Source organism: Amborella trichopoda, chromosome 9, assembly GCF_054954075.1.
Source record: "Amborella trichopoda isolate Santa Cruz 75 chromosome 9, AtrichopodaSantaCruz75HAP2 v2.0, whole genome shotgun sequence".
NCBI classification, from domain to species: domain Eukaryota; kingdom Viridiplantae; phylum Streptophyta; class Magnoliopsida; order Amborellales; family Amborellaceae; genus Amborella; species Amborella trichopoda.
The window spans coordinates 4,662,550-4,679,919 of NC_142344.1; the positions used below are offsets into that span (position 1 = coordinate 4,662,550).

At 34.6% G+C, this 17,370-nt stretch overlaps 2 protein-coding genes across 4 annotated transcripts; one reads left to right on the plus strand and one right to left on the minus strand.

The window, feature by feature from the left end:
* The first annotated feature begins 686 nt into the window (after positions 1-686).
* Positions 687-5,056, plus strand: LOC18445408 (uncharacterized). 2 transcript variants are annotated; one of them, XM_006855546.4, is made up of 6 exons: positions 687-1,805; positions 2,037-2,177; positions 2,320-2,431; positions 2,546-2,607; positions 2,821-3,351; positions 3,912-5,056. In XM_006855546.4, the coding sequence occupies exons 1-6, from the start codon at positions 1,794-1,796 to the stop codon at positions 4,692-4,694; spliced, it is 1,641 nt and encodes a 546-aa protein (XP_006855608.1). In that variant the 5' UTR covers positions 687-1,793; the 3' UTR covers positions 4,695-5,056. The 2 variants fall into 2 exon arrangements, with proteins under 2 accessions (XP_006855608.1, XP_020530079.1); XM_020674420.2 differs by having other exon boundaries at positions 687-848.
* Positions 5,057-9,852: 4,796 nt separating this feature from the next.
* On the minus strand, positions 9,853-14,996 carry LOC18445410 (organelle RRM domain-containing protein 6, chloroplastic). 2 transcript variants are annotated; one of them, XM_006855548.4, is made up of 4 exons: positions 14,592-14,996; positions 12,159-12,227; positions 10,950-11,056; positions 9,853-10,238 (listed from the first exon to the last, which is right to left on the minus strand). In XM_006855548.4, exons 1-4 carry the CDS (start codon positions 14,836-14,838, stop codon positions 10,149-10,151), a joined length of 513 nt encoding a protein of 170 aa, XP_006855610.1. In that variant the 5' UTR covers positions 14,839-14,996; the 3' UTR covers positions 9,853-10,148. The 2 variants fall into 2 exon arrangements, with proteins under 2 accessions (XP_006855610.1, XP_088703399.1); XM_088847273.1 differs by lacking the exon at positions 12,159-12,227.
* Positions 14,997-17,370: the final 2,374 nt, after the last annotated feature.

A 17,370-nucleotide genomic window follows, 5' to 3' on the forward strand; every position in this document is an offset into this window, starting at 1 on the left:
TGCATTGTGGTATATAGTTTAGTATAGATAAGTGATTTAATAGTCGCTTGTTCGACTCAATAATCAATAGATCTGACGCAGTCAAAATGCTGCAATTCATTGCAAACAAATCCATAATCATCCGAGTCACCTAGTTTTCTCATTTTATGATTACTTTTTGGTTAGATATAAGATTGTTTGCCATGGGAATTTCTCGATGAATCGGAATCTATATTGTCATGTATGTATGATACACCATGTGAAGCATCCATCGTTTGTCCTGATTGTGAATAAAAGAGACTAACTGTCCATTCTCATGGGAGGACGGTACATGGTCTTGTGATATGTGCACCATGGACCATCGTATAAGATAAAAAAGATACAAAGAAAGAGGTATTTTTCAGAATAGATTCAGATGTAATCGTCATTAGGAATAATATTGGGGCATTTTCGGTCATTTTCCCCAACGCCTAAGAATCTGCTTGTTTGGATTATGACGACTTTGCCCTCCAGCTCGATCCAAGCGGAACCACCCAAATCAACATCAGCCCCAATTTCTCAGGGCAAAACCGCCACAGAGAAAACGGCGGCTTACTTTAGAATTTAATAAATGTAGTTTAGGGGTGGCCCCGTCATTTCAAAAGATGAGAAGGCCATTTTGGTCAGTTTTTCTGTCTCAAAAGCAGCCTGATGCAGCCTCTCCCCTTATTCCTTCTTCGCTTCTTCACCCAAACTTGCCTTCCAACTTCGCTGCAATTTCTCTCCTCGCCGGAATCTCACACTTTTCAGGCGAAATTTCTTTTTCCGGAAAATTTAAGACTGGGTTTTTTTCTGGCGATTTTTCGCTATCTGTAGGGCTCAGCAATGAGGTATTTCGCCCTTGTTTTGTAATTCCTGAGCATTGGTTTCTTGTATTATCTTTGAATTCTCTCTTTTAACTGTTCCTTGAAAATCTGAAACTTTGTCTTCACGATCCTTGGATATAGTTATTCTGTGGTAGATTTTGTTCAGATTGGGTTCTTGTACTGTAAATTTTTGGACTGGGTTCATGCTTTTGAAGAAAATAAGGATATAATTCTTGGTAGAAAGAACCCTTGTAGATCGAGGTTTTTCGCCGGAAAAAGTTAGTTAAAACTAGAAAAAAAAATGGAACTCGAATAGGTGGGGTTTTACTGTGTGGATGCGAAGTTGCTAGTTTTGGATTTTGTTTTCATTTGGTGAAGTTGTGTTTTGGAGATACAGGAAGGAGTTGAATGTTTTCGTTAATGATTTTTTAGTTCCTTTACTTGGTTTTGGTTTGCAAGATAGTGAAGATCTGTCCTGTAATTGTACATGTTGGAGGTCGAAATATCATTTTCAGTGTGGGTGTGAACTTGTGATTATGGGGGAAAAATTCTCAGGGAGCAGTGAGGAGATGAGATAAAGAGACAAGGATTGCGAAAAGAAAGAACTTGGAGTTATATAAGTGAACAGAGGGAAGTTATAATCTTCATATTCTTATCTTGAAGGAAAACCAGATAACAGCAATTCAGTCAAGGCTGAACTTCTAATAGTTTTAGATTTCAGATTTACCGATTTTGTGGTTATGGAGGTTTAGTGAGCAGCAACTATTAAAAGGGAAAGAATTTTACTGTTAGGACATAGTTTTGGTGTATTCGGCATCAAAAAGGATAGATAGAGGGTGTCTTGAAGTAAGTTTATACTTCTGAAAAATTAGGGAGGAGCAAAGAAGTAACACGTTTTTCTCCGATCAATAGAGTTCTGAAAGTTTTCACAGAATTTATGCAAAATCTGACCTAAAGACTTCGGTGGATATGTCAGTCCAGGTACGAAACCTTTACAAGACAGTTCCTGTCTATACATCTTTCTTGTGTAATATGTATATCTGATGGGAAACATCAAAACCATAATGCATTTTGTGTGTGATTGCTCTTTATTGTGCTTGTTTGAATCAACACTGCTTATTCTCTCTCTCTCTCTCTCACGTGCGGTGTAGAGCTTTAGGTGCTTCTTTTAACCTGAAACTATTGACTGACCAGTGTCGAATTTGTGGCCAGGCTAAAAGCATAGGCGCAAGTGCAACTTCAGCCTCAAGTAGCATTCCTAGCTACCATGTATATTCTGAAATCAGTTGGGCATGCACAGTGAAGGTTCCGATTGGGGAGATGCATCTTTCAGGGGATGAGCAGGCAGCCAAGGTTGGTTCGGTTGTTAAGTTAATTTTGATTCCTATTGGTCATCTTCTCGGTTATTAAAGCAGCAAAAGACAATGAACATATGAAATTTTCATGATAGTAGACCAAATCGACTGAACTTCAAAACCTTTTCTGTTATTAATAGGTCAGGAAGCCTTACACAATCACAAAACAGAGAGAGCGATGGACAGAGGAAGAACACAAGAAGTTCTTGGAAGCCCTAAAATTGTATGGGCGAGCCTGGCGTCGCATCGAAGGTATTCTTAGTTATTATTATCCCTTGTTGTTGAATGGGTATCTGAATTTAGGTTTGTTATTATTGTCTACCCAGGCTTGTTTCTCTCTCTTAAATAATATTTCTGTGTATGCAGAGCATGTTGGGACCAAGACTGCTGTTCAAATCCGAAGCCATGCTCAAAAGTTCTTCTCTAAGGTTCCACTGCTTAATACTTCCCACTTTACTCATAATTCCGAATGCTTCATGTTTCCATATCTTATACATGGGTGGGCTTCCTTGATACTCCACTGCGAGTAAGTTTCATTCTTTACAAGATGAAACAGGGTGGGATCATTTACACCAGAATGAGTAACTATATGGCTATAGGCTTCCTTTTTCTAATTTCCTTTTGGGTTTCTCCAACTTTAGGTAGCTCGAGATTCGAACAACGGTGGTTGTTCAAAGGCTATTGAGATTCCTCCGCCAAGGCCTAAGAGGAAGCCTCTCCATCCATATCCGAGAAAATCAGCTAACCGTTCTAAGTTGGATGTCATAATACCAGATAAAGATGGATCCATTTTGCCAAATTTATCTGGGGTTGGTTCGAGCCTAATGATACCTTCACTATCTGAGCAAGGTAACAGGTCTCCGTCACCAAATTCATCAGGGACTGGTTCAAGCCTTTTGATATCTTCCCTGTGTGAGCAAGGAGAGGGATCTCCTACGTCAGTTTTATCAGCTGCGCGTTTGGAAATGGCATCGTTGGATTCCAACCTGGAGGAAAGGTCTCCATCTCCTGCTTCCTCTGCTTCTGATTCAAATCCTGTGGCTTTCAGAGAGTTGGAGTATGAAAATGGTGGCCCTATTGATTCGGAACCTAGTGGATTGGAGCATGACAGCGCATCTGATGCACCGCGTTTACTGGCTTCTGGGTTGAGTCATCAAGAGAAGCCTGCCATGGTATATTCTATGCTTCTAACTCTGGATGACTTCTTACATTCTCTTATCAGAAACTCTTTACTATTTTAATAATTTAATGATTTCTTCTTTTGGCGGTTTTCTTCTGAAATTGGTTAATACATTGTAAACTGGAATTGTTTTAGTAGATTGTGAACTTGATTATTCACTTTAAACAAGAGAAAAGCTTCAGGAACTGCATTGGTTTCTTCTCTCTCAAATATTGTTATTTAAATTGCTATATTATAATATAAAGTTAGATTATTTCATTTGTACATTTATTGTGTGATAGAATTACCTCCGTATATTCATTTTGTCTTCGTAAGTAGGTTCTCCTTTCTTACTGGTTCCTTGTGTTTTCTATTGCACGATACACTGAGAGGAGGAGAAACCTTCTCTGGTTAATCTCAGCCTCGTCATGTTTTTCCTTCAATTATTTTTGTGTTCTTTTTGCTTCTACATATTTTACGATACTGATCTTGTGAAGCCTTTCTCTATTCTGTTGTCCAATTTGACCTTGTTTCCCCTTACTGATCTGTATCTTTCCCATTTTGATTCTGTAGAAATCTGAATCGAGCCTCTCTAATGCAAGGAATAACCCTGACCAAGGAGTGCTCAATTCCGAATGCAACAAGAATGAATCACCAGCTGAAACATCAACACTGAGCCTCAAGCTATTTGGTAGGACTGTTTTTGTTACTGGTTCTCATAGACCATCTCACAAAACCGAAGAGAACGATTCTTCCCAGAAAATTCCCTTCACGGCAGCCGAAATTCCTTCTGAGAACCAAATCCATACTCCATCAGAGGGAGCTTCACCAAGTGATGTCTCAGACCCTTCGTTTAATGCCTCTTGGAAGGGTGGCCTTAATACTGAAATGCCCAATGTGATCTATTCTAATGCAATGCCCTATTGGGCACTGTATAAAGCTTCTCCTTTGCCTTTTATAAATATGGCCTCTGAATTCAAGGTTCAGGCTAAAACTGTAAATTGTACAGCTTCTGATACCTGTATAGAAGGTTTGGATGATAAACAAAGGGCTCAAAAGGAAGGGTCATGGACTGGTTCGAATACGGGCTCGGCTAATGAGATGTGTGGTGGAGATAAGAATGGTGATGTTGTGAACTCTTCTGAAAAACATGGGTTGTTTTTTTATGGGGAGCTTCATTCTAAAGAGAGAGTGGAATCGGGTTCTGGAATTTGCTTAAAGGGTGGTAGTAACGAGTGTTTGAACACTAGTCAAGTGAGTTTTAGGAGTTGTGGAAAGGGGTTTGTGCCTTATAGGAGGCAGTCATGGAGTGAGGATGATATGAGAGAAGGGAAGAGAATTAGGCTTTGCTTGTGATGTTGGGGTGGAAGAGAAACAGAAGGAAAAGGAAAAGAGAGAATGGAGAGAGAAGATTTAGGGATGGAGTTTTCTGATGATAATTTTAAGTTCAGTTTTTGAGCCTCTCTTCTCAGCTTATATCTCAGAGGGTGCTTTCCTCTGATCCAAAGGTATAAAATAGTCCTTTTTCTTCCCTCTTCTTTATTTTGTAATTCTTTCTGTTCAGATTTTTCCCGTCTGTATGCCTTTGTAAAACCTTGGATCTCTTTTCCTCTGTAAGCTTTTTGTAACCATGGAACTTCTCTTATAAATTGTTTTTGCGAAGGCATGTTTCATGCTTTCGTTGTCCAAATATAGAAGGCTGAACAGCCTTTATCTCAGCTGTTGTGCACTGAATTATTCCTTGGAAGCTCTCTCTCTCACACACACAAACTCACTGCTCTGACATACACACTTGCACACGCATGCACACAATTTTTTATTGCATTGTTCTATGCGAGAACTGCATGCAATGGGAATAACTTGGATACGAAATCGTAAAGCTGTCCTAAGATTTTGGGTGTGAAATCCGACTGATGTTTATGCATGAGATTCCTTGTACTTTTGAAGGCAACAATCAGTGACAGATCTCATCGTTTTCTCGTCTAGCAGCTTGGGATAATAGATCTTTTTCTCTTTTACCAATCTAACAGCTTGGAGTGATTTTTGACATTTTTGTCGCAAATGTAGGTCTCATTTTATACTTTCCCTTCTCTCTCTGTTTCTCTGTTGGAATTTGTTTAGTAGGATATTCTTTTATGAAAAAATGCTCACTTGTTATTGTTATGGCTTAATTCATATATTTTTTCGACGGATATTTTGTGATTTGTGGGAATAATTGGTTATTTTTTCGAAGTCAATGGATGTTTCAAAAAGGTGTTGTAATATTTGATTATTATTATTATTTAATTTTTGTATGTTTTAAGGGACATTTCATGATTTTCGGAATAGTTAGTTGATTATATTTAGAGATGCATGGGTGTTTTAGTGTGATAATATTTGATTAATATAACTGCATTCTTTTTTTGGTGAGAATCGAAAGAAGAAAAATCCCTTGAGGTTGCAACCTCGTAGAGAAGGAAGACCTCAAAATCCAGGAATAGGAGTATTTTCAACTCACAAAACTTTCCAATTGATCATCTCGACATGGATATAGAGATTAAAAAAAATAATGTTTTGTCCTAAAGAGAGTGCATCTGGACTGTTAATTTCAAAGTTCTCGAGTATTTATACATTTTTCTTGATTTGTATTTTTTTAATTTTAAATGACTAGAACTTAATATGGATTTTCAAGATACCATTACTGGTTGAGGGTGTCGGAAGGGGTATATGGCTTGCTGAATAATGTACCTAATAGCACCATGTAATTTGATGTAAAAGGGTATCTCGTTTGTTGAATAGCAGTGGGTTTCGAGGTAAGCGAAGGTTTACATAATGCTTGGCTTTTGCGCCTTGATTCTTGAAAGGTGTGCTTTATTGCAAGAGAACTCTCCAATTTATCATCTTAGTTTTGAATTACAGCTATGAATAAAATGAATTTCAAAGCCCATATATAATGATATCTTGCAGTACTATCAGGCCATTTCATATTTGGTCTAATTCATCTTTTGAGATTGTTGAAGTCCAAAATACTCAAATGGTGCCTAATATGCATAACAAAAGGAGCTTCAGTGGACCTAGTAAGTTTGGAAATCTGAAAAGTCTTTACCGGTTTATTATGTCCAACAACGAGGGTATTTTGGGTAAAAAATAAAAAATAGAAACATGCGCTATAAATAAGAAAAATTAGAAAGTTCTAAATTTTTTAAAAGGGCTGGTATACCATAAAGGGTGCAGAGCCTAGGCTTTAAACAATCAAATTAGAGCCTAACTTCGAATAGTATTGAGAAATATGGTTGCCTAACTTCAAATGGTATTGAGAAAGGTTTCAATACTGGAAGTCTTTGTGATATCTTCAAAATATATTTTCATCTTTATTTATAAAGTTTTAAGGCTTAAAAAATTGTGTTGATCGACATATCTATGAAAATTTGAAAATCTTGACAATTGATGGTCAAAAAATATGTTATAAAATGCACTGTTTCTAAAACTTGAAATCCATTTTTTTTTCATATCCATGCATCTTGATGTCGAGATGATCAATTTAGGGATATTTATGGATTAAAACAACCTCTTATAGTAAAATTTTTGATGTAGGTTCTAATTTGATTGTTTAGAGCCTCGGCTCTGTATAAACCTTTTCCTACTATAAAAGAGAAAAGTTTTTATAGGGCTGAGGCTCTAAATAATAAATTAGAGCTTACATCAAAAGTTTCACTAGAAGAGGTTGTTTTGATGCTCAAATATACTCAAATTGATCATCTCGACAATAAGATACATGGACATGAGAAAAAGAATGGATTTCAAGTTTTCGAAATAGTGCATCTTGTAACGTATATTTGGACAATCAATTTTCAAGATTTTTAAGTTTTTATGGATTTGCTCGATCTAGACTATTTTTGAAGCTTTAAATCTTATAATTAAAGATAAAAATAGTTTTTAAGGCTTTCATAAAGATTTTCAGTATTGAAACTACATTTCTCGTTACTATTTGAAGGTGAGCTCTAACTTGATTGTTTAGAGCCTCGGCTTTATGCAAACCGCACCCATTATAAAATCATTCATTCTTGTTGTATGGAGTTCACAATTACTCTTGGCTATTTAGATGTCAATTTGATAGCTTGTGTATGTCACATTGTTTGAGATTTTTTTTTGCATTTTGAGTTTGGTTAGTGGCATTCTTACAACCACCTGATTTGAAATTTGATGGACAAAAGTGTTTATGATATCTTTGTACCAATCTCTTATGGCGGGTTTGTTTTTTTGAAAGATATCTTCTGAAAAGTTGAATGTTTTGTTTTGGAAGGTTTAAATAAATTCTGGGTACTGTGTTCGATAAACTACTCAAACGTTTTGAGTATTGCGTTTGGCAACATATACATATTAACTATATAAATATAAATATATAACATAATATAATATATAATATAATATATTTTATTAATGTATATTTATTATATATAACATATAATATAATATAATATATTTTATATGTTATATTAATATGTATTTATTATATATAACATATAATATAATATTTATTATTTTATATATTTTATTGATGTATATTTATTATATATAACATATAATATAATATTTATTATAATATAATAAAAGATATGTATATATTATATATAATATATACTATAGTATAAGATATTTGTATATTATGTATATAATATTTATATTATTATATATTATATTGTATATAATATTTATTTAATATAATATAGAATTGTAATATATAATTCTTATGTTTATATATAATGTAAATATTATATAAGATACATTTATATTATACTAAATATTAATATATAATATTTATATATTATATAATTAATATATATTATATATAATGTAATATTATATATAATATAAATATATAGTAATATTATATATTACATATAATATATAACCAATATATACTATACAATATAAATTATATTAATAAAATAAATATGAATATATAATAGAATATTATAAATTATAATATTATATTATTTAATATTATAGTATAATAATATTATATTATATTATATCATATTAATATTATGTATTTATATTATGCATAGTGAATAGTGATCAACAAATAAGTTTTGAAAAGATTAAGTTCTTACCCCTCATAGGAATTTAATCTTTCATTTTTTAACAAAGAAATGAGAATTTTTGTTGAAAAATTAGTTTCTAAATTTTTATTGGAAAGTGTAAAATAAATGCGAAGCTTTTTCAAAATATAAAAAAATACTTTATAAAAGAATACTTTCAGAATTTCAAAATCTTAAAGAATACTTCATGAATACTTTCAGAAAAACCATCACACTCTGTACTTTTCATTTTGAAAATTGAAGAATGACCCCAGCAATCAACACCCAATCCTGCGCTCGTGATACATCCGTGGAGCTCACCGATCACGGTGAGGTTGGATGGGAAGCATCCAATCCAATGGAAAATTCTTTTTCTCCATTGTAAAGTGAACCGGAATTATTTGCACCATGCAACACTACTAATAATTTGTTCCTTAAACTTTTAGATAAAATACGAATACTTGGATCTCTATACTAGGGATCACAAACCATGGATTCCGATTGAAATTTGTCGATTTGGATTGGAATCGATAGCTGCCTGACCGGATTCTTTTATGAAATTGGGTTTGTCCACGAGTTAAGCAAATTATTTTAGAGAATAGGTTTTCATTTCCCAGCAAGCATCCTACTGTTCCCACCTATTCTATTGTCTAGAAATCTTATTTTTTGATTTTTGAAAATTTATCAGAACTATATCCTTATTTTCACCTAATTGAAAAAAAACCTCAATTTTTATAAATCTCTTCCACGCCATTTTTTTTCCAATTTTGATATATATTTTTTTTATCAAAATAACCTTCATGGTAATCGTATTATTATGAAGCCCTAGCATTACAGTACTTTAATTACTATAAGGACTACCCCATTTTATACGGCATTTTAAATGCCGCGATAACTCAAAAGTATTTTAAATGCCAAAAATAAGGAAAAAAAGTGTGAACAAAGTTTAAGAATGTTTCGGGGTTTTTTTTTTTTTTTTTACTAATTTGTAAAAAATTAAAGTATATTTATGATAATTTCTCTTGATTTTTTTTATTCCAAAATTTAAAATTGTATTCAACTCTCTTGGACCAATTCCCATATTGGAGAATCATTCTATTCTTCATGTATCCCATCCAGTTCGGTTCTGGTTCAGCTGGTGACCAATCCGGCCAACCCATCCTGGATTTGAAATTCTGCTCCATAGTTAGCCATCGTCTTTTATCCTCTTGTGCAACCGTCTTACTGGTGTTTGTGTGGGTGCTTCCGCTTTTTACAAACAATGGTACGCATGAGAACATAAAATATGCCATTGCAAAAGTAATCACCATCCAATCACTAGGTTGGACGGTGATGAAAAGAGAATATGACCTTCTAACGCATTGCTTGGGTATCAATAATCCTTATGAGCGCATATGTCCGGTGATCGTGTGGATCATGGTAATTTGCCCCTTCTTAACATGACATACATCAAATTTAAAACAAAGGATCACAATGCTCTCATAGCTCTAGAGAGCTTCTCAACTGCACCAACAACTATAAAACACATTCTCTCTCTCTCTCTGATACAAGTATAAAATAAAGCCATCCTGCAATGTAGAAATTACTGTTCATAATCTATATGAAGCAAAAGTCCTACTAAAACATTAACTGTCTAAAACTTTAAATGCTTCACTGTTTCAACTGGAGATAAATAATTTGAAGTGAAGAAAATTTTCACCAATAATGGAGCGACGCAAGTCACATTACAGATGCATATGTATCGACATCCTCAATATTGCGGTGGAAAGCGGTTGAAGCTCTTCTGGAGCTCGGACTTTGATTTTGCAACTTCCACAAATATGACTCTTCCATCCAAAAACTGAAACCAACACCCAAATGGTAGATTCAACACATATAAATTCATCTCACATGCATACTCACGAAAAAATACATGCAAGGAATGCTCTTTGAAAATAATAAAATGTAAGATGAAAATAGAACCAAAAAAAGGCCATTAATAATCATTAAAAATGAAAAGCAGATAATAAGCTCCAGATTGATTGTAAGCATGCAAATCATGCACACAACCAGATAAAATGATTACAATTTTTTTTTTTGGGTGAATAAAATGATTACAAACTTCAAATCAAGGTTTTAATTGAAGAGTTTTCAAGAAGTTTCAAAATTTTATCAAAAGCCATTACTCAATTAAAAAAAAAGAAGGGAAAATAGTCAAATTTTGAAAGCAAAGGGTGATTAGTGAATTTTTGAAACCTAAGGAGATCAAGCTGTTCAAGTGGTATATTCATCTTTTCTGAAAACCCGAGATGCTTATTCCAAATTTATATAGAGAAGAGTCTGTTACGTCCAATCGTATTTCGACATAAGCACTTAAGGTTTATCTATTAAAAATTTAAATTATAAGAAAGAACTGCAATGTTATTTAACTGAGATATATGGGATGAATAAATATAAGAAAGAACTGCAATGTTTTCAACTGAGATATATGGGAGGAATAAATATAAGAAAGAACTGCAATGTTATTCAACTGAGATATATGGGATGAATAAATTTTGAAATGTGGGCATACCTTCCCATGCATTCCCTCTATGGCTTGTCTTGATTCTTCCTCAGTTGCATACTCCAGAAAAGCAAAGCCTCTGGGTCTATTAGCTCTTTTGTCCATTACAAGTTTAACTGCAATAGCTATGCAAAATATCAGGAAAAAAAGGGTAGAGGAATAACGACACTTAACCCAGCTGATGGAAACATTTAGGCACCATGTGTGTGTGTGTGCGTCTGTGAGAGAGAGAGAGAGAGAGAGAGAGAGGATTATTTATTAGGTAACAACAATTTTAGAAGAAAGAAAAGTATATATAGATCTAAGGAAAGGAGAAGTGCAAAAGAGCAACACAATTTCATTTGGATAATGAATGAGGAAATCTAGGCCTCATTTGCTTGCCACCCAGAAACATCCTTTGTGCTGATCAGGAAGCCTTTTAGGTGAGGAACCCTTTGTGGTTCAGGTGGTCCTTTGGATGCCAATTAAAAACCCAAGTAGCAGTCAGAGCATTTTCTGAGTGAGATGAAAACTGGAAATACCAGTTTTCATCCAACTTGAAAAATTGTATGTTTTAAGGGTCAATTACCACTTGATCAAAACATGTATCACTATCCAAACTGGGTAAGTGTGTGTTTGTGGTCTATGTTTTAATTACTCTGATGTGCTCATTTTATTCTTCTGAGAGAGCTCACTCCAACAAGATGTAAGTTTTCTTACATTTTCACACTGAACGACAAGGTCTCTTCATGAATTTGAGGGAAATTCTGTGTCAATTTCAAATCTGGCTTCTTGGTTTTCCTTTACTAAAATAAATTTTCTTTATCATCAATTAGTTTCAGTCATTTGATCTTAAAATATTGTGGTTCAGTTGTTTTCCCTTCACTCATCTATACACTAACCTGGAAATGCTCTGCACCAGAAAAAAAAAAAAAAGTAAGGATGATAACAGTACCATGATACTCACATGCTTGAATGTTTAAGTTTGGTTTTGACTTTTGGGAGATAATTCTAGCAGAATTGGCATAGCCATACTAAATGGCACAAAAATAAAACACGAAAGTTGAATGGAAACTCACTCACTATTTTCGTACCAATAGTAACTCACTGAAATGGCCATATAAAGATATATAAGTAACCAAATTAACGGTCATTAGTTTTGTACGAAAAAATACTGCATCTTTGCATGACTTGAAGAAGAGAAATAATAGTATAAAAGCAGGAGTTCAAGAACTACACCTTCAACAAGTTGGCCAAAGTTCTTAAATGCATTTCTCAGACTTTCTTCAGTTGTACGGAATGAAAGACCTGTAAGCAGATCAATGCATGCTATTTAATAAAAAATTGAGCCAAAATTGCGACAAAGTATAGGAAGACATCTTTCCTTTGTGACAAGTACTCCTCACATTGATCTCAACAATTTTTTTAATCAATTGCGTCAATCTCAACATCTGGACTCAATATTCTCAATGAGCCACATGAGTTCATAATTTCACATGAGATCATTATCCAAAAATTAGAATATCGATTTCTCACAAGCCAAATATTTCAAAATTTGGTACCATTCCAACCTTTCCATCAACCCCCACCCCAAAAAGAAAGAAAAGGAAACAAGGAAAAGAGAAAAGGGCAAAAGAAAAAAAAAGAAAAAGAAAAAGAAAAAGAAATATTTCCTTCCAATAGATATGATGTTCGAACCATAGGTGCAGTATAAATCAGGAAATGAGAGAAGCGGGTTCCCTACTTACATTGATAATTCCCCACTAAATCCTATTTGACTCTTGAACCCCGTGCTCCTCCTTCATTACTTTGAACCTCCTTTCCCAACCCCATTGCTTTTCATCCCTATACTAGAACTCCCTTGTTAGTTGTTTCAACTAACTTGCAATGGCGCAATAGTAAGATACTTGACAATGTGGACTTTCTCAGGGTAATCTTACAACAAAGATATGCAGTCATTTTCCAGTAGAACCATTTCTGCTCAAGGTCTATTACTGAGCCTGACAGGCTTTTCCGAAGCTTACCTCCATAGAAGTGGACATACAGTGAAATGTTGAACAAAGGAACCTACCTTCACCTTAGCTTGTCAGATATTTCTTCCCATGACTTCCTTATACTCCACTCTAATGACCAGTTTCTTCCTTTTATTGAATGAATGAAGTTGAAAATATTATGACCAGCTTCTCAATGAATGCATTTTCTTGCTCAAAATAACCCCAAAACATTGAAGTGTTACTCTTAAATTTTTCAAATGAGAAATCAAGGAATCATGAATATGAGGGTAGCATAGAGAATTGCTATTTACAGTTATAGAGGACGACCAAAATCAGATGGTATTATGGGAACAAGAAAAGGGAGAGAGGGTCTCCCTACCTTAACGTTAGAGCTACCGAATAAACCATAATGCACCCTGTTGGCCATAATGCAGAAAGACTTAGATGATAAACAAGCCAACGTCTACCTTGTTATTGATCACTGAAACTCACCACCCCAAATAGTCACAAACTTTCTCAAATAGTCATGAAGCATCCCAAATAGTCATGAACTCCGTGAAACTCACCTTGTCATTTATCACTAACTCCCCATCCCAAATAATCATAAACTCACCAAGTAGCCACTCAAGCGATCCCAAATGGTATCAACTTTCCTTATTCTCTACCAAAAGTAACATCCTTGGCCTTCTTCCTATATGTCACAAGATTAGACATGAATGGGCCATCGATGACCATCTAAATCAGCCTACTCTCTCTTCATTAAAAGAAAAAAAAAGAAAAAAAAGAACGTTTTTGTCGTAAGATATAGCTGACGGCCTCATGAAGAATGAAGACCTACACAAAAGCTTTAATCATGTAAACCTTGACAACCCACAAATAAGTCAAAACTCCCAAAAGTCCTCTGCATTCAGGCAATGAATGCATACAAATCATCATAAGGACATAAACTAATGCTTCATTTTTAAGGAGGAAGAAAGAGTGAAAAAAATTACACATTGAAGCCCTATTTTCTAGATGACTATGTCATGAACAAGACAGTGATCGGATTATAGTTGATCGAACACAAAAAGATGAAAACCTTGATATCATCAAGACTATGTTTCAAGGAAAACAGAGGGAACGCTAGTATGATGCCATGGAACTGAGGTGGCTAATTTATAGATGGACCTTTTCTAAAATTAAAATTACTTTTATATACACTTGGAGGAATTCCTTTCCAAGTTGATCAGAAGTCAAAATACAAATCAGATATCATTGCCTAGAAACTGTAAATTTGCAACACAAATTTCTTTTAGGGAATTAGTATGAGCTTCGTCAAACGTTACACAGTCAAAATACATAAAAACCACTATCATGGTAAAACGAGAACATCTCCTCGCATAGCTTTGGTTGATTAGTTCCAATCCCCTCAAATATGCAACTGTTTTAACACCATTCATATAAATCTATTACCAGAGCTACACGTAATATTGAAGTAAAAAGCTCCAAAATTTGTTTTCGGTTATCATCGAAGAAAGTAATCTACAACATAGACAACCTAAGCCTCTGAGAAAGAAGCATAAAAGACTCTTCAAACCAAATTTCAATGAGAGAACAGAATCCTGAGAGATAAAACTAGAACAGTTGAACAAGAAGAAAACCATTTCTACGCAATTGAAGGTTAGAGAGAGAGAGTTACCACTGACGTAGAGCTTCTTGGTAGCAGCCTTTGGATAAGAAGGAAGGCAAGCAACTGTGCAGGGTTGGCGCAAGAGAGAAGAGGAATGGTTATGTGAAACCTTAAGCCCCATTAATTCGGTTCTTCTTCTTACAATGAGAGACGAATTCCTCGTGAAAAAGGGAAAGAAAGGTGCAGAAGATGAACAGGAAGGAGAATCTGTTCTACTAAAGGGTACAGAGGTTGCAGGCACTGATATTACCGCCATTTTCAATTCACAGCAAGAGTGAGAGATTTAGGGACGAGAAAAGATCGGTTTTAGAGAGAGAGAGAGAGAGAGAGAGGGCGGGAAGATTGGTTTAGAGAGAGAAAAGGGGAAAATGGAGGAAAAGGCGAAGCAGGTGGATTGCGTTCCGTCCCGCTTGTGAAAAAAATCTGCGAGCTCTCACGAGTTAATAACTAAAGACGGCGAGAAATTTAGCAACCCATTGAATTTCGGACAAAAGGCGATAAATTCGGCAAACAATTAAATTTCGGTGAATTTCGCCCGAGAATCCGGTTGCCGATATGTTGCTCTCTCAGCTACCACTAGAATGAATAGATGAACTTTGGGCTGGCACCTGTATCGCTGTTAAGGCCGGCCAGGCTAGATAGAAATCAAAGAAATCAAAAGACAAAAAGAAATGAGGCCGGGCCAGACTTAGATAGAAATAATAAAAAAATCAAAAGAAAAAAAAAAAGCAGGGCCAACTCTATTATGCTGATGGCCCAAGTCCAGCCCGGCCTGGCTTGAGCCTCATTTTCTGGCTCAGACCTTAGTTTTTTCAGAGCTAAGCCAACCAGTCCATTTCCACCGTTTTCTCTGGAACAAAGTAACAATCCACCTCAATGAGCTTCATATGTTTATACCTCCTATTGTCAAAGGAATTTTGGGTGGTTCTCACTTCCTTCACTCTCTTAAATTGGTTCGGTTATTTGGCAAATTGTTAGGAGGATAATTCTTGAAGAGATTTAGAAAGAAAGAAATAAACGAGTCTTTGATGGAAATAATCCGCCTTAGAATAAAGTATTGGAGAAAATTTTACACTCTATTTAAGAGTTTTTATCAATATCCAAAATAGAGAAGGATATAGTGGAAGTGAACTTTAGGTATACCCTTTGCAACACTTTCCAATTGGGTGTCCGAAAGTGCAGGTCTAGGAACAGGTGGTCTCGATCACCGATTGGGGTATTTAAATTGAATTTTGATGAAAGTTATTTAGAAAATCTTGGGCTTGCAGGGTATGGTGGAGTTATGAGGGATCGTGATGAGATTATTTTGTTTACTTACGCATGTCCTTTGGGAGAGAATTAAACAAATCATGTTGAAATCATTGCCTTCCTTCAAGGACTAAAGATTCTTAATGCCAGACTCTTAGGAGCTAGTTGTATTGTTGAAAGATACTCATTGAATATCATTAATTGGTGCAACAAAGAAAAAAAGGTTTTTTGGGAGCTACGATCATTTTTGCTATAAATTTTAGATCTCTAAAATTCTTTTTCAATTTCCTTTGTTCATATGTATCGGGAGGCAAATAGTTTGGCAGCTAGTCTTACAAAAGAGGGTATTGCGATGGCATAGATGGTTGACTCTAATGGTGTTGTTTCTTAAGTTGTGATGTTCTAATAATACTTTTGAATTTTTCTCAAAAAAAAAAAATGGGGTTGGGTTTGCGGCAAACTTAACGTTACTTTAGAAAGGGGGAAACTACACTTTTCCACCCATGCACATTTTTTCTGCATCTCCTATTTCTCAGCCATCTAATTTAAATGTTTCTAATTTTTTCTACATAACATTTTGAGATCAAAATTTAGAGGTCAACTCCTCTCTTAAACTCGTACCTATAAAAATAAAAATAAAAAAATTATTTTTAATAAAATAAAAGGACCAAAATGCCTTTAAAAGTTTTAGGGTATTTTTGCTATTTTATTTTTTTAAAAAATATTTTTTAAATAGTTTTTAAGTGCGCCCCATTGATGATGACTCGTAACAAATTTGATCTTCATATGATTTACAAAAAAAATTAAAAATAAAACACTCTGATACATCAAATTAAGATCATGCTGTTAGTGCCTTGCTTTCAAATCGGATGGCTGCCTTACTTTCAAATCGGATGGCTGGGTGATGGAGGAGGTAGGAAAAGTATTTGAGTGGGGAAGTACCGTGACTTTTTCCTTTAGAAAATATTTGTCATATTTTATATTTACGCTCAAATCTTTTTTCTTTTTCTAAAATATCCCCATTCAAGGCCATTAATCCCGGACCACTTTCCAATAAGTAGTTCCATAGTATTAGTATGAGATTGCTTTAATGCCCTACAGTAAACTATTGGTTTTGGATTGCTTTCATTTTCCACAATGAACGATTCCAAACTATTAGTTCTGGTCACTTTAATTCCTTACAATGAGCGATTCGCAACTATTAGTTGGAATCGTTTCCGCAAAAAAATCGGCGAAAATCGAATCTCGGTTTTTTACCGGATCCAAGACGGTCATAGTGATTCCCGATCCATATCGGGTCACCAATTTTTCAAACACTGCTCCGAACTAAAGGTTATTTAGAAAAAATAATAAAAAGGGCCGTGTAAATTTACAGCTAATTATAAGGAACATTAGTGTAAATTCTCTAAATAATTTAAATAAAATATGCTGTAAATTAAGAATAAATGTCTATTATGTGTCGATTCTCTTTCCCAAAAATAATAAAATAAAGATTGTTCGGTTCCCTTTTCAAATTATGTTTAGATAATAGCCCTAGCAA

Coding starts and splice junctions, on each gene's coding strand:
- LOC18445410 (XM_006855548.4), bottom strand. CDS start 14,838: ATGGCGGTAATATCAGTGCCTGCAACCTCTGTACCCTTTAGTAGAACA. Junction 11,057..12,158: donor CTTTGGCCAACTTGTTGAAG/GTGTAGTTCTTG, acceptor TAGCTATTGCAG/TTAAACTTGTAATGGACAAA. Junction 10,239..10,949: donor TAGAGGGAATGCATGGGAAG/GTATGCCCACAT, acceptor TGTTGGTTTCAG/TTTTTGGATGGAAGAGTCAT.
- LOC18445408 (XM_006855546.4), top strand. Junction 2,178..2,319: donor GGGATGAGCAGGCAGCCAAG/GTTGGTTCGGTT, acceptor TGTTATTAATAG/GTCAGGAAGCCTTACACAAT. Junction 3,352..3,911: donor ATCAAGAGAAGCCTGCCATG/GTATATTCTATG, acceptor TTGATTCTGTAG/AAATCTGAATCGAGCCTCTC.